This window comes from Ranitomeya variabilis, chromosome 2, assembly GCF_051348905.1.
Source record: "Ranitomeya variabilis isolate aRanVar5 chromosome 2, aRanVar5.hap1, whole genome shotgun sequence".
In the NCBI taxonomy this organism is placed as follows: domain Eukaryota; kingdom Metazoa; phylum Chordata; class Amphibia; order Anura; family Dendrobatidae; genus Ranitomeya; species Ranitomeya variabilis.
In genome coordinates, this window is record NC_135233.1 from 125,184,761 (window position 1) to 125,201,778 (window position 17,018).

The 17,018-nt window shown below is 42.8% G+C and overlaps 1 protein-coding gene across 4 annotated transcripts in view; it reads left to right on the plus strand.

Moving 5' to 3' along the window:
- The window catches only part of MAP4K3 (mitogen-activated protein kinase kinase kinase kinase 3), a 306,530-nt gene that overhangs the window by 192,614 nt on the left and 96,898 nt on the right, over nt 1-17,018 (plus strand). For all 4 annotated transcript variants that reach the window (XM_077282921.1, XM_077282922.1, XM_077282923.1 and 1 more), the window contains exons 8-12: nt 8,536-8,608; nt 9,874-10,005; nt 10,292-10,354; nt 10,445-10,526; nt 14,485-14,595. In XM_077282921.1, coding sequence (XP_077139036.1) covers nt 8,536-8,608; nt 9,874-10,005; nt 10,292-10,354; nt 10,445-10,526; nt 14,485-14,595 — 461 coding nt within the window. The remainder of the gene's footprint in view (nt 1-8,535; nt 8,609-9,873; nt 10,006-10,291; nt 10,355-10,444; nt 10,527-14,484; nt 14,596-17,018) is intronic.

Below are 17,018 nucleotides of genomic sequence, written 5' to 3' on the forward strand. Positions count from 1 at the left end.
GAGGAAACCATCTAACATGAAGGAGCTGGAGCAGTTTTGCTTTGAGGATTGGGCAAAAATTACAGTGGAAAGATGTGGAAATCTCATAGAGACTTATCCAAAGCGACTTGCAGCTGTAATTGAAGGTAAAGGAGGCTCTACAAAGTACTGACTTTAGGGGGTGTATAATTGTGCACTCTGAAGTTTTCCGTTATTTTTTCCTTTTTGTTGTTTGCTTCACAATAAAAAGAAAACCAAATGTTCACAGTTGTAGGCATGTTCTTTACTTTCGCAGGCCACTGTGTATGTATGTTTATATAAAAAGATTTATTTTGGTTCAGGGTGTTGACTCTCTTCCATTTTCAGTCTTAGTACTCGATTTTAACTCTTATGTTTTTTTTCTGTGTGATGTGTCATTGTGTTCTTTCAATTAGGCATACAGTTTTACCCCATTGGTTGGATACTGTTCATTTTGGATGATAAATTATACATATTAATAAAATAGATATTGATTTAAGATGATCAATATACCATAGTTAAAAACTTGACTAAAAATTACTTTTCTTAAATATGCAGGGCTACAAATTATAAAAACTAAACCAATTGGCAGACATTGTGATGGTGCCAGGATACTCTTTAGGTACCCAGATAAATGAGACCCTGATGAGTAGGACAGTTTATAGCTACGTACATGACAAACACAAAATGCTCTTATTGTGAAGGAAAAAAAAGATCATAAACCAAGTGAATGTCTGCAGAACAGTGTGTGAGGATCTGAAGACCTTTAGTAGAAAGCCCTTCCCGTTGTGTTGGTGGGGTACTGACATGGTTTGATAAATTCTTTTAATCTGAATCACCGATCTCTCGTAAAATGATAGATGGAGCTTCTTTTGCCAGAGCTTAATAGATGCAAATCTGCCATGGCCCTTAAAACGATTACCGTATCTTCTTTATCTTCCACCCACCAGATACAACTGCTCCACACAGCTAAATAGTCACAACATGGGCAGTGGGAGACTGTCCCTGGGGGGCAATAAGGGGGCCATCCTGTGCCGTCATTGAATTCAGCTGTACTTTTTAAGGGAAATTAAATAATGCTCTTCATAGTGATCAACAGAGATCTTTGAAGGAAACTTGGCCATCTTCTTAGGATGACTCATGTGGTGGCTTAAAAATAAAGTTGAGGAGATGCAATAGGCTTTGAATCCAAGTGGCTTCATGAATTGATTTCCAGTTTTGTGTTTTTTTTAAGGGCTTTTTTTGCTTATTAAAAGTTCTACTAACCTCAAATGTAGCAGTAAATCCTACACCTTCTTATTGGAAGAGCTGTAAATGGTATTGTGATTGCTAAACATTTAATTTTCTTGGTAAAAAAAAAAATAGCCAAGGTCACTTTTACTTTAACATTACAAAATAACCTGCACCAAACTTGCCGTGATATTCATATAAGACTTAACATTTATTCCATCATGGTTAAAATGAGGTAACAAAAAACAGGAGCCCGTGATCTACCGTACATGTTTGGCAGGTTTCATAGGTTCCTATATTTTTGATAGCTTGTTTTAACCATGATGGAATAAACTTTGCACCGCTGTTCTTTTTTCAAGTTTGGAGCTGATGTTTGGTTCATGTTAAGGCTATGTGCACATGTTGCAGATTTGACTGTGGAATTTTCTGTGCAGATTCTGCATTTCTTGACAGAAAACGCAGGTCAGAATCTGCACCTTTTTTTGGTATGTGCACACATTGTGCGGATTTCTTCCTTTTTTTACCCCTGCAGATTTCTATTATGGAATGGGTGCAGAAACACAGCAGATCTGCACAAAGGGTATGTGCACACGTTGCGGGTTAGCCTTAGGAATTTCTGGTGCGGATTCTGTCTCTCCTGACAGAAAAAGCACCTGCATTTTTTTGTGCGGTTCCGCAGCATTTTTTTGTGTGCTTTTGCTGTGGTTTTCTTGCGGATTTGCTGCGGTTTTTACCCCTGCGGTTTTCTATAATGGAGTGGATACAAAAACGCTGCAGATTCACAAAAAAGAATTGACATGCTATTTCTTTAAAACCGCACCGTTTCCGCAGCGGATTTTTCGCAAAGTGTGCACAGCATTTTTTTTTTTTCATTGATTTACATTGTACTGTAAATCAGTTGCGGATCTGCAGCGTTTCTGCACCTCAAAAAACGCTGCGGATCCGCAGCAAATCCGTAACGTGTGCACATACCCAAAGAGTTGACATGGTCCTTTTTTGAATCTGCTGCGTTTTCCGTGCAGATTTTTCCGCACCATTAGCACAGCATTTTTTTTTTGGCCATTGATTTACATTGTACTGTAAATCACTTGCAAATCTGCAGTGTTTCTGTGCGGAAAAAAAATCTGCAGATCTGCAGGAAATCTGCAACGTGTGCATATAGCCTTAAAGGGACTCTGTCACCTGAATTTGGAGGGAACAACTTTCAGCCATAGGGGCGGGGTTTTCGGGTGTTTGATTCACCCTTTCCTTACCCCCTGGCTGCATGCTGGCTGCAATATTGGATTGAAGTTCATTCTCTGTCCTCCATAGTACACGCCTGCGCAAGGCAATATTGCCTTGTGCAGGCATGTACTACGGAGGATATTTGCCTACATTTGCACGTGCTGTCCTAATGCTGCCACTCTCTATTAGTTTTTCTGTGGTTTTGCCCTGTCTAAAACACATGACAGCTGCAGCCAGTCACTGGAATCATTGCCATCTACTTTCACATGACTGTTGATACCATGTTGTTTGGTGATACATTTATTTTGGCAACGCCCTTAACTAGAAATATAGTGGAATGAGATTGGTTGTTAATTTTAAATATTTGTGCTTCTAAGTATTAAAGACTATGTATTGGTAATTGATGAGATAATTGGAGACTTTCAGAAAAGAAGTTTGTAATCTTGCAAGTTTTTTTGGAGGGGCACAAAAAATGAATTGGATAGATAACAGGACACCATCTATAACTGTTTGGAAGAGAATAATGAATAGAGATGCAGTAAAGCAGAGAAATGTATATAGTGCTGATAATCAGAAGCTAATTGGTCCCCTCAGATACAAAAGACTTTTACTATTCTTCATTTTAATAAATCTCTGTCTCCCTCCTCTCTGTCTCCCCCCCCTCTCTGTCTCCCCCCCCTCTCTCTGTCTCCCCCCCTCTCTCTGTCTCCCCCTCTCTCTCTCTGTCTCCCCCCCTTTCTCTCTGCCTCACCCCCTTTCTCTCTCCCCCTCTCTTTCTCGGTCTCCCCCTCTCTCTCTCTCTGTCTCCCTCTCTCTCTCTCTGTCTCCCTCTCTATGTCTCCCTCTCTCTCTGTCTCCCCCACTGTCTCTCCCTCTCTGTCTCCCCCTCTTTCTCTGTCTCTTTGTCTCCCCCTCTCTGTCTCCCCCTCTCTCTGTCTCCCCCTCCTCTCTCTCCCCTCTCTCTCTGTCTCCCCCTCTCTCTGTCTCCCCCTCTCTCTGTCTCCCCCTCTCTGTCTCCCCCTCTCTCTGTCTCTCTCTCTCTGTCTCCCCCTCTCTGTCTCCCCCCCTCTCTGTCTCTCTGTCTCCCCCCTCCTCTCTCCCCCCATCTCTCTGTCTCCCCCTCTCTCTGTCTCTTACTCTGTTTCCCCCTCTCTCTGTCTCCCCCTCTCTCTCTGTCTCCCCCTCTCTCTCTGTCTCCCCCTCTCTGTCTCCCCCTCCTCTCTCCCCTCTCTCTCTCTCTGTCTCCCCCTGTCTGTCTCCTCCTCTCTCTCCCCCTCTCTCGCTCTCTCTCTGTCTCCCCCTCTCTCTGTCTCTCACTCTCTGTTTCCCCCTCTCTCTCTGTCTCCCCCTCGCTCTCTCTCTCTCCCCCTCTCTCTCTGTCTCCCCCTCTCTCTCTCTCTCTGTTTCCCCCTCTCTGTCTCCCCCTCTCTCTCTCTGTCTCTCCCTCTCTCTCTGTCTTCCCCTCTCTCTCTCTCTGTCCCCCTCTCTCTCTCTGTTTCCCCCCCTCTCTCTCTCTGTTTCCCCCTCTCTCTCTCTCTGTTTCCCCCTCTCTCTCTCTGTCTCTGTCTCTCCCTCTCTGTCTTCCCCTCTCTCTCTCTGTTTCCCCCTCTCTCTCTCTCTGTTTCCCCCTCTCTCTCTCTGTCTCCCCCTCTCTCTCTCTCTCTGTCTCTCCCTCTCTCTCTGTCTCTCCCTCTCTCTCTCTGTTTCCCCCTCTCTCTCTGTTTTCCCCTCTCTCTCTGTTTTCCCCTCTCTGTCTCCCCCTCTCTCTGTCTCTCCCTCTCTCTCTGTCTTCCCCCTCTCTCTCTCTGTCTTCCCCCTCTCTCTCTCTTTCCCCCTCTTTCTCTGTCTCCCCCTCTCTCTCTCTCTCCCTCTCTCTCTCTGTTTCCCCCTCTCTCTCTCTGTTTCCCCCTCTCTCTCTCTGTTTTCCCCTCTCTCTCTCTGTCTCCGCCTCTCTCTCTCTCTCTCTCTCTGTCTCTCCCTCTCTCTCTCTGTCTTCCCCTCTCTCTCTCTCTGTCCCCCTCTCTCTGTCTCCCAGGTCAGACATTTATGGAATGTACATGGGGTTTTCCTTTGTGGTACATTACATTTTTTTTAAAGCAATGTAGTTTGACCAGTATGTAAAAATAGAATAAATCGTAGGGAATAATGGGGGCTGTAAATACTTCTTTTCAGCACTGTACTAGAAAATGTGTGAATAATGTGTGCAGTCTGCTGTCCTCTTTTAGTTTTCGGGCAGTCTGCATGCGCTCCTATATCTCTGCTTCTCTATGCTGCCTCGGGGTCTGCAGACGTCCGCTCTACTTTACACTTCTTGTTCTGACTTTGCTAATATATTCATTGTACAGTAACGTAATAATGTCTTACATGTTAATATAGTGTATGTCAGGCCAATGCTGCAGCAATGGGAGAGGCAGCAAGTATGTTTTTATTTCAGCTTTGGGTGTGACTGTAGAAACAGGAACTATTTAATGTAAGACCAGGACAAAATAGCTAAATTGTATGGTATTGGGAAAAAAAATGCGTAAAAGTCATTTCCGTGACATTGTGTATGCTTGCATGCTCCCGTCTATTGCTGAGTCACGCCAATAGCATTCCATTGCCTGATTTTATTTATAGCACTTCCTATTTCAGTAGCTGTTTGCAGATTGTACTGCGTCTTGGGTTTGTAATGAGCACGTCCCTGGAAGAACAGATGTTCATAGCTGATTATTAGCTAAGCATTATTGTAGGGCAGAAGTGTAAAGAAAATGGCACCTAGGTTTACGACTCTGACGATAAGGTCTAGACTTTAAGGGGGAAAAGCTGTCATTTATGAAACATAAAAATGTTGCCCATACTGGAAATTTTATAAAAACAGTGGGACATTATATTTCAAGGAGATTTGGTAGCCCTGGCTCAGCCAATACACTGTGTTCCAAATTATTATGCACAAAGAGTTTAGGAGTGATAAGGTTAGAATTTTTTTGTTTGTCATTTAAACTCATTGATGGTGATGTGTGTCAGGGCTCTTTATATCACTGAAAGCAATTGCGGATACCTGTGCACATTAGTTTGGCCGGTGTGTCCAATAAAGGCAAGACTACTTAAGAAGGCTGTTCCACATTATTTAGCTGCCTACATTTTTTGCCAAAATGGGAAAGAAAAAGGATATGTCGGCTGCTGAGAAGCAACAAATTGTGGAGTATTTAGGTCATGGCATGACTACAATCAACATTGCGAAGACACTTCATCGTGATCATCGCACAATCAAGAAGTATGTAGCTGATTCCCTGCACACACGTGTGCGTGCTGATAAGGAAAAATTGAGGACTCTTTCCAACATGTAATTGCGTAAGGTTAAAAGAGCAGCTGCAAATATGCCTTGTCATAGCAGCAGACAAGTTTTTGAAACTGCTGGTGCCTCCAACGTCCTCAGACCAACAAGATGCAGGGTCCTTCAGAGGTGCGTAAGCCATCCTGTCAACCACCTCTATCCACTGCACACAAGCAGAAACGGCTCCAGTGGGCCAAACGATACATGAAGACTGACTTCCAAACTGTTTTGTTCACCGATGAGTGCCGTGTAACGCTCGATGGTCCAGATGGATGGAGTGGAGGATGGCTGGTTGATGGACACCCCATGAAAACACAGCTAAGGCGCCAACAAGGAAGAGGAGGAGTAATGTTTTGGGCTGGAATCGTGGGGAGAGAGATTGTCGGCCCCTTTATGATCCCTGAAGGGGTAAAGATGAACTCCATAATCTATGTGGAGTTTCTAAAACAACACTTCCTGCCATGGTTCAAGAGGAAGAACCGTGCTTTCCGCAGCAAGATCATTTTCAGGCATGATAATGCACTGTCTCATGCTGCAAAAAACACATCTGCATCTCTGGCTGCTATGGGCATAAAAGAGGACAAACTTATGGTGTGGCCACCATCTTCCCCTGACCTCAACCCCATTGAGAACCTCTGGAGCATCATCAAAAGGAGTGTCTATGATGGCGGGAGGGAGTTCACATCTAAGCAACAGCTCTGGGAGGGGATTCTGTCCACATGCAAAACAATTGAAGCAGAAACCATCCAAAAACTGACAAATTCAATGGACGAGAGAGTTCAGAAGCTTCTTTCGAACAAGGGGTCCTATGTGCAAATGTAACATCACTTAGAATAAAGTTTTCACTTGAAAACTGTTTGATTTCATTTTGTAATAAGCTGATAATGCTTATAACTTCACAATTGACCTTTTTTTTGTTCAAAATAAAAAAAAAGGTTGAAAACTGCTGTGCATAATAATTTGGAACATGCATTTTGAGTGTTTATTTATTTTTTTTTAAAGATACTGTTTTCATAGGCAGTTTGTTCCAAAACATTGCAATTATACTAGAATAGTAGATGACTGGAAAATAACAATGACTGCAATTCAGATAGGTAATTTAGAGAAAATATGAGGAAATATTATTTGCATAATAATTTGGAACACAGTGTAGGAGAGGATCCCTAAATAAGTGAGACCAGCTGTCTTCCTGAAAATCCTGGGTATTCTTATCATATATCCCCTTTAACAAGATGAGTAGGAAAGTACTTCTTACCCCACTTATGAGCCACTTCTTCCTCTCTCCCATGCCACCAGAGCTTGTCATGCACTCCGAATGCCGGCTCATTGTGATGTCAGGTTGCTCAGCCGTTGTACTCTATGGAGGAGGAGTGAGGATGCAGATGGAGACACAGAAAGATGGTGCTGAGCTTTATACCAAGTCTTTTCAATCACCCCAGAGCTTGATTTCCCATTCACACAGCTCAGTACTGCTATTTCATGTCTTCCACAACTCTGCTGCGTCTCTCTGTGCGCTAAAAGAAATGAAGTACAGGAATCCATCCCACACTACTGTGTACGCAGTTATTAGGCAATTCGTATTTTTGATTATTTCATTATTGAACAACTACAGTGCTGTTGATCAGTGCAAAATGTAAAAAAAAAAAAAACACCTGAATATTTAAGAAAGTAAAAGTGAGGTTTTGATTTTCTTCTTAGGTGTATATCTATGTGTGCATATTTATTGGGCAAGTTATTAGTGTGTAGAATTATTATGTAGCCAAATGAAAAAAGTCAATTTTCCCATCTCAATTGTTTATTTTCATCTGTTAAAGTGAGAAAAATAACCAAACAACTCAACATGTACAAAAATACATTCCTGACATTAAATATATATAGTGACCAATATAACCACCCTTCGTTTCAGCAACAGTCATGAGTCTTCCATCCATGGAGTCTAACAGTTTATTAATCTGTTGAAGATCAACTTTTTGTCAGCGCCAACCACAACCCCCCAGATACTGTTCAGAGAGGTGTATGGTTTTCTTTCAGTGTAAATCTCAATTTTAAGAAGGGCCCACAACTTCTCATAGGGTTTAGGTCAGGCGAGGAAGCGGCTATGTCATCATTCTTACATCTTTATGGCTCTTACTGGCAGCCAAGCAGGGGAGACTTCAATGTATGCGATGGAGCATTGTCCTGTATAAAAATCATGGTTTCCTTGAATGATGCAGATGTTTTCCTGTACCTTTGCTTGAAGAAAGTGTTTTCTAAAACTGGCAGTAGGCTTGGGAGTTGATTTTATGTCCATCTTAATCCTGAAAAGGCCCAACTAGCTCATCTTTAATAATACCAGCCCATAGAAGTACCCAACCCCACTGGCATCTAATTCAAAGTGGAGGTCTTTGCCCATTACTTATCCTGCCATATGCCCTTCTGAGACGTCAAAGGTCACTCTCATCTCATCAGTCCATAAAACCTTTGAAAAATCTGTCTTCATATACTTTTTGGCCCTGTCGTGACATTGTTTATCAAAACTACAGCACAGCAAGCAGCTTAGTAAGTGACACATCGTTGCAATCAGTGTCTCTGTCTCCAAATTATGCTGCTCTCAGATTAGATGGCAAAAACCTGGTGACAGATTCCTTTTAAGGTCTGACAACACACACATTACACTACAGTTCTCCAATGAAGAGTTTAAGTCTATGTGTACTTTTTTGTGTATGTTTGGCCAAATAATGGATTTGCAGCCAGCGATTTAATGTTCTTTTTTTTTTTTCTTTTTTTTATAGCTGATTTTGGAGTTTCGGCTCAAATAACAGCCACTATAGCTAAACGAAAGTCTTTCATTGGCACGCCATATTGGTAAGATAATCGTTTGTCTTTTTTGCTTGTTCTATTAATTTATTTGGTTATGAAGTTATGCTGGAGTTGGATCATTTTGGATGCGTCCTGCCTTAGGCAGCCATAATTTGCCCAGATTTTCGACATTAATGTTGAGTTAGTTGCGCCAAAATACTTACTCTTAGGCCAGGGTCACACTTGCAAGTACAATGCGAGAAACTCGCACGAGTGTCTCACATCAATACCCGGCACTGCCGCCGGCTCTCAGGACCGGAGCTTTCAGCTGCATAGAAATACATGGAGCCGCACGCTCCGGACCCGAGTGCCGGCGAGAGACACTTGTGCGAGTTTCTCGCATTGTACTTGCAAGTGTGACCCCGGCCTTAATTGCGCGCACCTTCCTGGGGCACGGGTAGTCAACACCGCATCCATACCTGCCAGATTGGCCTTTTTTAGTCTGGCGTACCATTAAAAGAAATGCAAAATAGTGATCAAAACATTGTGTATCCCAAAATCGAAAAAGCATCAGCTCGGTGTGGGAAAAAAAAAGTTACTGATCTCGGAAAATCACAACACAAACCAAATCTTTTTTTTTTACCTTGTGTAAAGTTCATAATTTTTTAAATCACTGAAATATGAAAAAATAATACTAGTAAGTTTGTATTACTGCACATTTTGAGGATGGTTCATTAAGACTGGCGAGAGAAGGAGCATGTTGGAGCGGACGCACCTAATTCATTAAGAGGCCACAAATGTTTCTCCAGTCCCCGCTAGAGTAAGATTTGTGGCATAGCCATTGTCGCCCATTGTCCCGTTCCTGTCCTGCCCCGTCTCTGACCACTTTGTCTGAACTTGGACGACAATGATGTGAAAATGTCAAAAAGTCACATTTTTTTTGCACAACCTCTTGCAATTTTTTAATGAAATATGGCGAAAAAAAGTCTAATGAACCGCCCCCCATAGTACAGGAATGAGTTAGAAGCTTTTTTTTGTATTGCACAGCATGCTTCACATTGGCTATAGATGGGCTCATGATAATGTGTCAGCGGTTCGTTATCTGCCATTATTTTTTTCGTAGGATATTCCCATTGTTCTGCCAATAATCCAGTGATACATACTGGGAGAACTGGCTTGAGCTGTAAACCAGGTCTGTATCCTCATTATTAGGAGGATACAAGTGTAAAAAGAATATAAAATAACATAATGTTGTAGGTCACATTTGTAGACATTGCACCGTATACCTATATACGTGTAGCTACATCTCTGACCATAAATCCTATTCTTAGGATGGCTCCTGAGGTGGCCGCTGTGGAGAGGAAAGGTGGCTATAACCAGTTGTGTGATATCTGGGCAGTGGGCATAACGTCCATAGAGCTGGCAGAGCTTCAGCCTCCCATGTTTGACTTGCATCCAATGAGGTAAAGCAAATAAAGCCTCTTTTTCTTCACTTTCTTGTAACTTATCGCTTCAAAGTCAAGTAATTTCTGTACCTCCTGCCTCCCTCCTTGCACTTGCTCTTCTCCTACCCACCCCCTGTAGCTCTTTCCCTCTGTTCTCCCCTTTATCTCTTCTCCACAATTACCTTTTATCCGTTACTAATAGTAAATAATTTAGTGATATCTAAATGTCAAGTGTCTCCTCGTAAGACTAATAATTACCACGTTCCTGTTTTTGCCTTTGGCATTAATGGTTATTTGTTTTCAGGGCCTTATTCTTAATGACAAAGAGCAACTTTCAGCCTCCAAAGTTAAAAGACAAGATGAAATGGTAAGAATCAGACAACCCATTCTTACTAAAGGCACTTATTGTTTTTCAATAGATATACATATTTTCTTTTTCTTTTTTTTTTCTTTGAAGGTCAAATAGTTTTCATCATTTTGTAAAGATGGCTCTGACGAAAAATCCTAAGAAAAGACCTACAGCTGAAAAATTGTTACAGGTAAATAATAATGTGCCACTATATCCAGGGCTGTGGAGTCGGAAAGCCAAACCACCGACTCCACCAAAATGGGCTCCAACTCCAACAAAATGGGCTCTGACTCTCTGACTCCACAGCCCTGACTATATCACTGTTTGTCAGTAAGTTCTGGAGTATGCCAATGTCACACTTGTTATCCTTATTATTATTATTCATTTATTCCATGGTGCTTTACATGTGAAAGGGGCAGATATAGACAATCACAATAAGCATGAGCAAAACAAGGCACACACAAGTACAGAAGGAGGGAGGACCCTGCCCGCGAGGGCTCACAGTCTACAGGGGATGGGTGAGGATACACTAGTAGAGGGTAGAGCTGGTCGTGCGGTGGTTCAGCAGACTAAGGATCACTGCAGTTTGTAGGCTTGTCAGAAGAGGTGGGTCTTCAGGTTCTTTTTGAAGGTTTCCGTGGTAGGCAAGAGTCTGATGTGTTGGGATAGAGCGTTCCAGAGTATCAGGGAAGCACGGGAGGAGTCTTGGATGCGGTTGTGGGAAGTAGAGATAACAGGGGAGTAGAGAAGGAGATCTTGAGAGGATCGAAGGTTGCTTTTGGGGGTAAGTACCGGGAGACCATGAACTGGAGACTCTGGACAATAGGAAGCCAGTGAAGGGCTTGGCAGAGCGGAGAGGCTGGGGAATAATGGGGAGACAGGTGGATTAGTCGGGCAGCAGAGTGTAGGATGGTTTGGAGTAGTGCCAGGGTTCTAGAGGGGAGGCCAGAGAGTAGGAGGTTGCAGTAATCGAGGTGGGAGATAAGGGCGTGCACTAGCGTTTTTGTAGTTTTATGGTCAAGGAATGCACGGATCCGGGAAATGTTTTTGAGTTTGAGTCGGCAGGAGGAGGCAAGGGCTTGGATATGAGGCTTATAAGAGAGGGCAGAGTCGAGGATCACCCCGAGGCACCGAGCATGCGGGACTGGGGAAAGTGAGCAGCCATTGACATTGATGAATAGGTCTCATGGAGGGGCAAAGTGAGATTGGGGAAAGATGATGAATTCTGTTTTGTCCTTGTTCAGTTTTAGAAAGTGAGCAGAAAAGAAAACTGAAATAGCAGACAGATATTGTGGGATTTTGGTCAGTAAGGACCTGAGATTGGGTCCAGATAGGTTGATCTGCGTGTCATCGGCGTAAAGATGATACTGCAAACCGTGTGATTCTATGAGCTGTCCCAGGCAGAAGGAGTAGATGGAGAAGAGCAGGGACCCTAGGACTGAGCCCTGGGGAACACAGACAGACAGGGGGCAAGGTGAGGAAGTGGTTTGGGAGAGAGAGACACTGAATGTTCAGTCTGTTAGATATGACGAGATCCAGGATAGGGCCAAGTCTGTGATGCCAAGAGATGAGAGAATCTGTAGCAGGAGGGAATGGTCGACAGTGTCGAAGGCAGAAGACAGGTCCAGGAGAAGGAGGACAGTAGTATCGCTTGCTCTTGGCGGTTAGTAGGTCATTGGTGACTTTAGTTAGGGCAGTTTCAGTTGAGTGATGCGGTCGGAAGCCAGATTGTAACTGGTCAAAGAGGTTGCAGGAGGAGAGGAAAGAAGACAGTTCAAGATGGACATGCTGTTCCAGTAGTTTTGAGGCATAAGGGATAAGAGCTATTGGGCGATACCTAGACACAGAGGATGGGTCGAGGGAGGGCTTTTTGAGGATGGGTGTGATCAAGGCATGCTTGAAGGATGAGGGGAAGACATCAGTTGTGAGTGAGAGGTTGAAGAGGTGTATTAGGGTTGGGATGAAGACTATGCCGAGGCTAGGGATGAGGTGGGATGGAAGTGGGTCAAGCGTGCAAGTGGTAAGATGCGATCTTGACAGGAAGTTGGAGAGCTCATCTTCTGTCATGTTGGAGAAGCTGGTTTTGGAGGAACCAGAGTTGAGCAGTTAAGAGGGGCATTGGGGGCAGCTTACCAAAGCTTTCTCTGATCATGTCAATTTTCTGCTTAAAGAAAGAGGCAAAGTCTTCAGCAGAAATGAGAGGAGAGGGGGAGGTGCTGAGGGATGGAGTAGAGAATTTAAAGTTGAAAAGCTGTTTAGGGTTGTGAGACAGGGAGGAGATGAGAAGTAAGTTTGTTTTACGGCAGTGTGCGTGGACTTGAAGCTGGCGAGGGACAGCTTGTATGTGATGAAGTTCTCAGCAGGTCGGGATCGCTTCCATATCCGCTCAGCAACCCTGGAAGCCCATCTCAGTTCTTTGGTCAGGCTGGTCAGCCAGAGCTGCCTGTTGATTGCACAAGTTTTGCTACGCGTGAGGGGAGTGGCCAAGTCGAGTGTTGCTGTTATTGTGGTGTTATAAAAAGTGGCAGCATCATCTATGTCATGAAGGGAAGCGATGTCTGTAAGAGGGAGAAGGGACTCAGAGAGTGATTGTAAATTGAGGTGTTTGAGATTTCTGCTAGGGTGAGTGAGTTTGTGGAGTGGGGGTTGCACACTAGGAGAGGAGAGAGAAGAGAATGTTAGTAGGTTGTGGTCAGACAGGGGAAAGGGCGAGTTAGTGAGATTAGTAAGGGAGCAGAGGCGGGTGAAGATGAGGTCCAGCGTGTGAACATCTTAGTGAGTGGCCACGGACGACCATTGAGTGAGGCCAAAGGAGGCAGTGAGTGATAGAAGTTTAGAGGCAGCTGGGGTGGAAGCATCAATGGGGATGTTGAAGTTGCACATGATGATAGTGGGGATGTCAGCAGAAAGGAAATGAAGTAGCCAGGTGGTGAAGTGGTCGAGGAAGGTGGAGATGGCTAGTTCTGGGGGCAGTAGATGACAGCCAGCTGGAGGTTTGGGGGGAGAGTAGATGGTGATGGGTGCACCTCAAACGAGGGAAGAGTAGCGGGCGAGGGGTGTGAGAAAGATGGAATCCGCCGTAGGAAAGTGCAGCTGGAGAGGCTGAGTCAGAGGGGGTGAGCCAGGTTTCAGTGATGGCAAGAAAGGAGAGTTTGTTGGTGATAAAGAGGTCATGGATAAATGGCAGTTTGTTGCCGGCAGAGCTTGCGTTCCATAGAGCTCCAGGTAAGGGGACCAGGGGCGTGGGGGCTGGATGAATGGGTATTATATGGACAGTATCAATGATGTATTAAATATGTTAACTATATTTGACTAAAACAATTGTAATTTGGTATTTAAATGTATTTAGCAACTTATTTTATTTATTTTTTTTTTTTATAAAGGGACCTGAGAACAGAATTTTACCTTAATAATGTGTTAGTATGGTAGCAGCCTCCTATTAAAGCTTTTTAGTGAAGTCTTTATTATAAATAAGAGTTTATGTAGTTACTGCAAAGCTGAACTACCATCATTCATCCCTGCAATTCACGCTCAGAGCAGCATGGTTGACAAATCAGAATGTGCTGGGAGGAGAAGAGTTGGGACGACTTGTTCATTTCTTCCCTGCACATGCTGATTTGTAGAATTGCAGAGTGAAAGACTAATGTGGCACAAGCCCCAGATGGCTTCTCCTTCTCCACTCCAGGTGATTGGCAATGCTTTTCCATGTGTGTACATAGGGAGAGACCTGTTACTCACCTAAGATGGCTGGTGGAGGTGCTCCGACTTTGGTTCCCATCCAGCTCTTCAAACTGTATTTTTCATTTGCTTCATGCTGCCCACGGTTTGGACAGCATGACTCCACTGACAGGTTTTCTTTTTGCTATAACTCTATAAACACTTAACATATATAATCATGGTCTTATTATGGATATCAGGAGGCTGTTCCATCGCTGCTAACACATTGTGGGGGTGAGTGCTGCTTTCTGGTTCCTCTTAAGCAAACATTTTTTTATTTTTCATTATCAAGCTTTAGTTTCGGAGAAATGTATTGTACACAGCATCGTGCACTCCTGTGAACTGCAGCTGCAATTCAAAACTGAAAAATAACGCTACAAGTGTAGCCTATAAAAAGACTGTTCTTACGCTTCTTTTTCTTCCTTTTGTAGCATCCGTTTGTTACACAACCGTTGAATCGCACACTTGCTATTGAACTGTTGGATAAGGTGAATAATCCTGACCACTCTAGTTACCATGATTTCGATGATGATGATCCAGAGGTAAGCTGCATCTTTTAGTGTTTTTGCTCATTTTACCTTGATAAATCTAATGTAAAATGTTCTTTATTAACATTGATTTCACCGTCATGGTTACATTAACCTTATGGTTTTTTTCTCCAAGCTGATCTTGAGTAATGTTGGTGTTCGTAACATTATTTCAAAACCACCATTCCCCACCTCCCACAACAAAAATATGCAATTTTTTTTCTCCATATCATATATTTTCATAAAAGGGATCCAAATTGAAGGCATGGCAGTCTTACTGTGTGTAGGACCCAAATGAAGCCACAATGTATTATCCACCCAAAGAACTTTTGGATGGTGTGAAACAATCTAATGGCAATCATTAATCAATGCTAAATATGTTTGTGTCTTTTTTTATTTAATTTTTAATTTGATTTAATTTTATTTATTTCAATATTGTATAATTGCAAACTAGATCAGATTCAAGATACTAAAAAATGTGCCGAATATACCGTAAGGTATAGTAGTAAGGCTAAAGCAAATGCTTTTTACAAGAAGACAGTTTTAACACTCGTACAATGCAAGTAATAAGAAAGAAAATAGTGCGAAAGGCAGAATAAAAAGGAGGAGGATGACATGTCACAGGAGAAGAGACACGGAGGCACGCTAATAAGTGTCATGGAGTAAAAGCAAAGCCCTTCACTTTCACATTTTGGGTGTTGAGACTTGGATTGCCCAGGCCTTATACATTTTTGTCTTCTGATCCTTTAAAGATGAAGTGTGATTCCAACTGGATAGTGCTGCAGAGCTACTATATACCTGGTCCCATCTAGCATCGTAGAGTTATAGCCATGCTGTTTCATGTAGGCTACGATGTGGTATATCGGCATGCTGCGCCAAGGTTTGCAATTTAGCATTAGGGCAAGTGAAACTGTCCAGCCAAACCCGAGTCTCCATACAAAAAAACCCCACATCTGTACACAGCTGTTTCAGGTTGATTGATAATGGCTTTATTTCTAAAGTCATCGTATGTATACTGCACATATGATATACTACAATGTAGTGCATTACGGTAAATATCCCATCCATTGTAGTTCAAGACCGCAATACCGGCAAGACTACAACGTTCCGCATTGTACTACAGTCGTGCTATATACCAATAAGCTACACGTCATTCAACAAGTGACAGAGCTGGGGTAGTGGGATACATAGCGTAGGGAAATGATAGCTTTATTGATGTACAGAAACACCAAGGAGAGAGAGGAGAGCTCCGTCAGTCCTCTTCTCCGCCGACCTCTGGGCTGTCTGACTGCTGTTTCATGGTTCTTGCCTCTCATCAGTACAGAGCAGGGCACTCGGCTGTTACAGAATGGCTGCCTGTTGCAGGAGACTCTGGTTTTGCTAGTATTCTTAGTCATGTTGCAAGGCTTGTCCAATGTTCAGATATTGCCTCCGATCGGTGGCATTAGAGATACAATGTTCCTTCCTCCTAGAGGAGAGCTTAATTGTATATCGACACTTCCTAAGAGTGTTTTTTTTTTTACCAGTTGTAGTTTTGATTAGGAAAAATGCTTTTGTAATTTTGTCTCTTAAAACTTTTAATTTTTTTTTCTGTATGTTTTTGTGTGCGTTGGTCCCTTTTTGTTTTTCCACATAGTTTAAGTTTTGGGGTATCTTTTCTCCTGCATCTCCTCCTGTGCGTCGGGCCCCTCGTTTTGCTGCCCGTCCCAAGGTACAATTGCTTGTTCCTGGCAAGCTGAGTGTATCACCTAACTATTTCACAGTATGCTGGCTTCCTAAACCTACAGTAGCTAAAGCAGTACATATAACATTGCTCTCACCAAGCTTGCAGCTTCAAAGTGAAGTCCATATGTGCCTTCTGTGCTCATTTCATCAAGGTCTGTAGATGGTCTCCCAGCTTGTACCGTAGTGTGACATGGAATAGCACTAACCAGTTTATTGCATTCTAACTCCTAGGAAAAACATCCATAGTCTGTCATGTTAGACTTGATCATATATCTGTTCATCTCTCCATGAAGTATGTTTATTTTGCTTCAGTTCATGTCAATCGCCTTCATTTTAGCATAATTGTCAGATTTTAATTTTGTAATTGAATTAATTTCTTTGACCGTTTATGAGCAGAATACTGTGTCTGATGTTTAGGCCGTTGTATCTACACATAGCCTCATGGTCACCTACATAGTATTACTAGCGTGATGTCAATCTTAAATACCTAATGAGAGGTTATACACAAAAGCTACACAAAATCAGCAAACAGTATTACACTTCTCATACCAGTTGTAAATGTAATGTGTAAAATAAAAAAAATTGCATTGCAGATAATCGTCCTTAAAGGAAATCCATCACAATGTCATTGCAGCCCTATCTTGGGGCAGGAGGACAGAAACAGATATACGTACAGTTTTATGGGAATTTGTTCAGTATAACTTGGTTGTTAA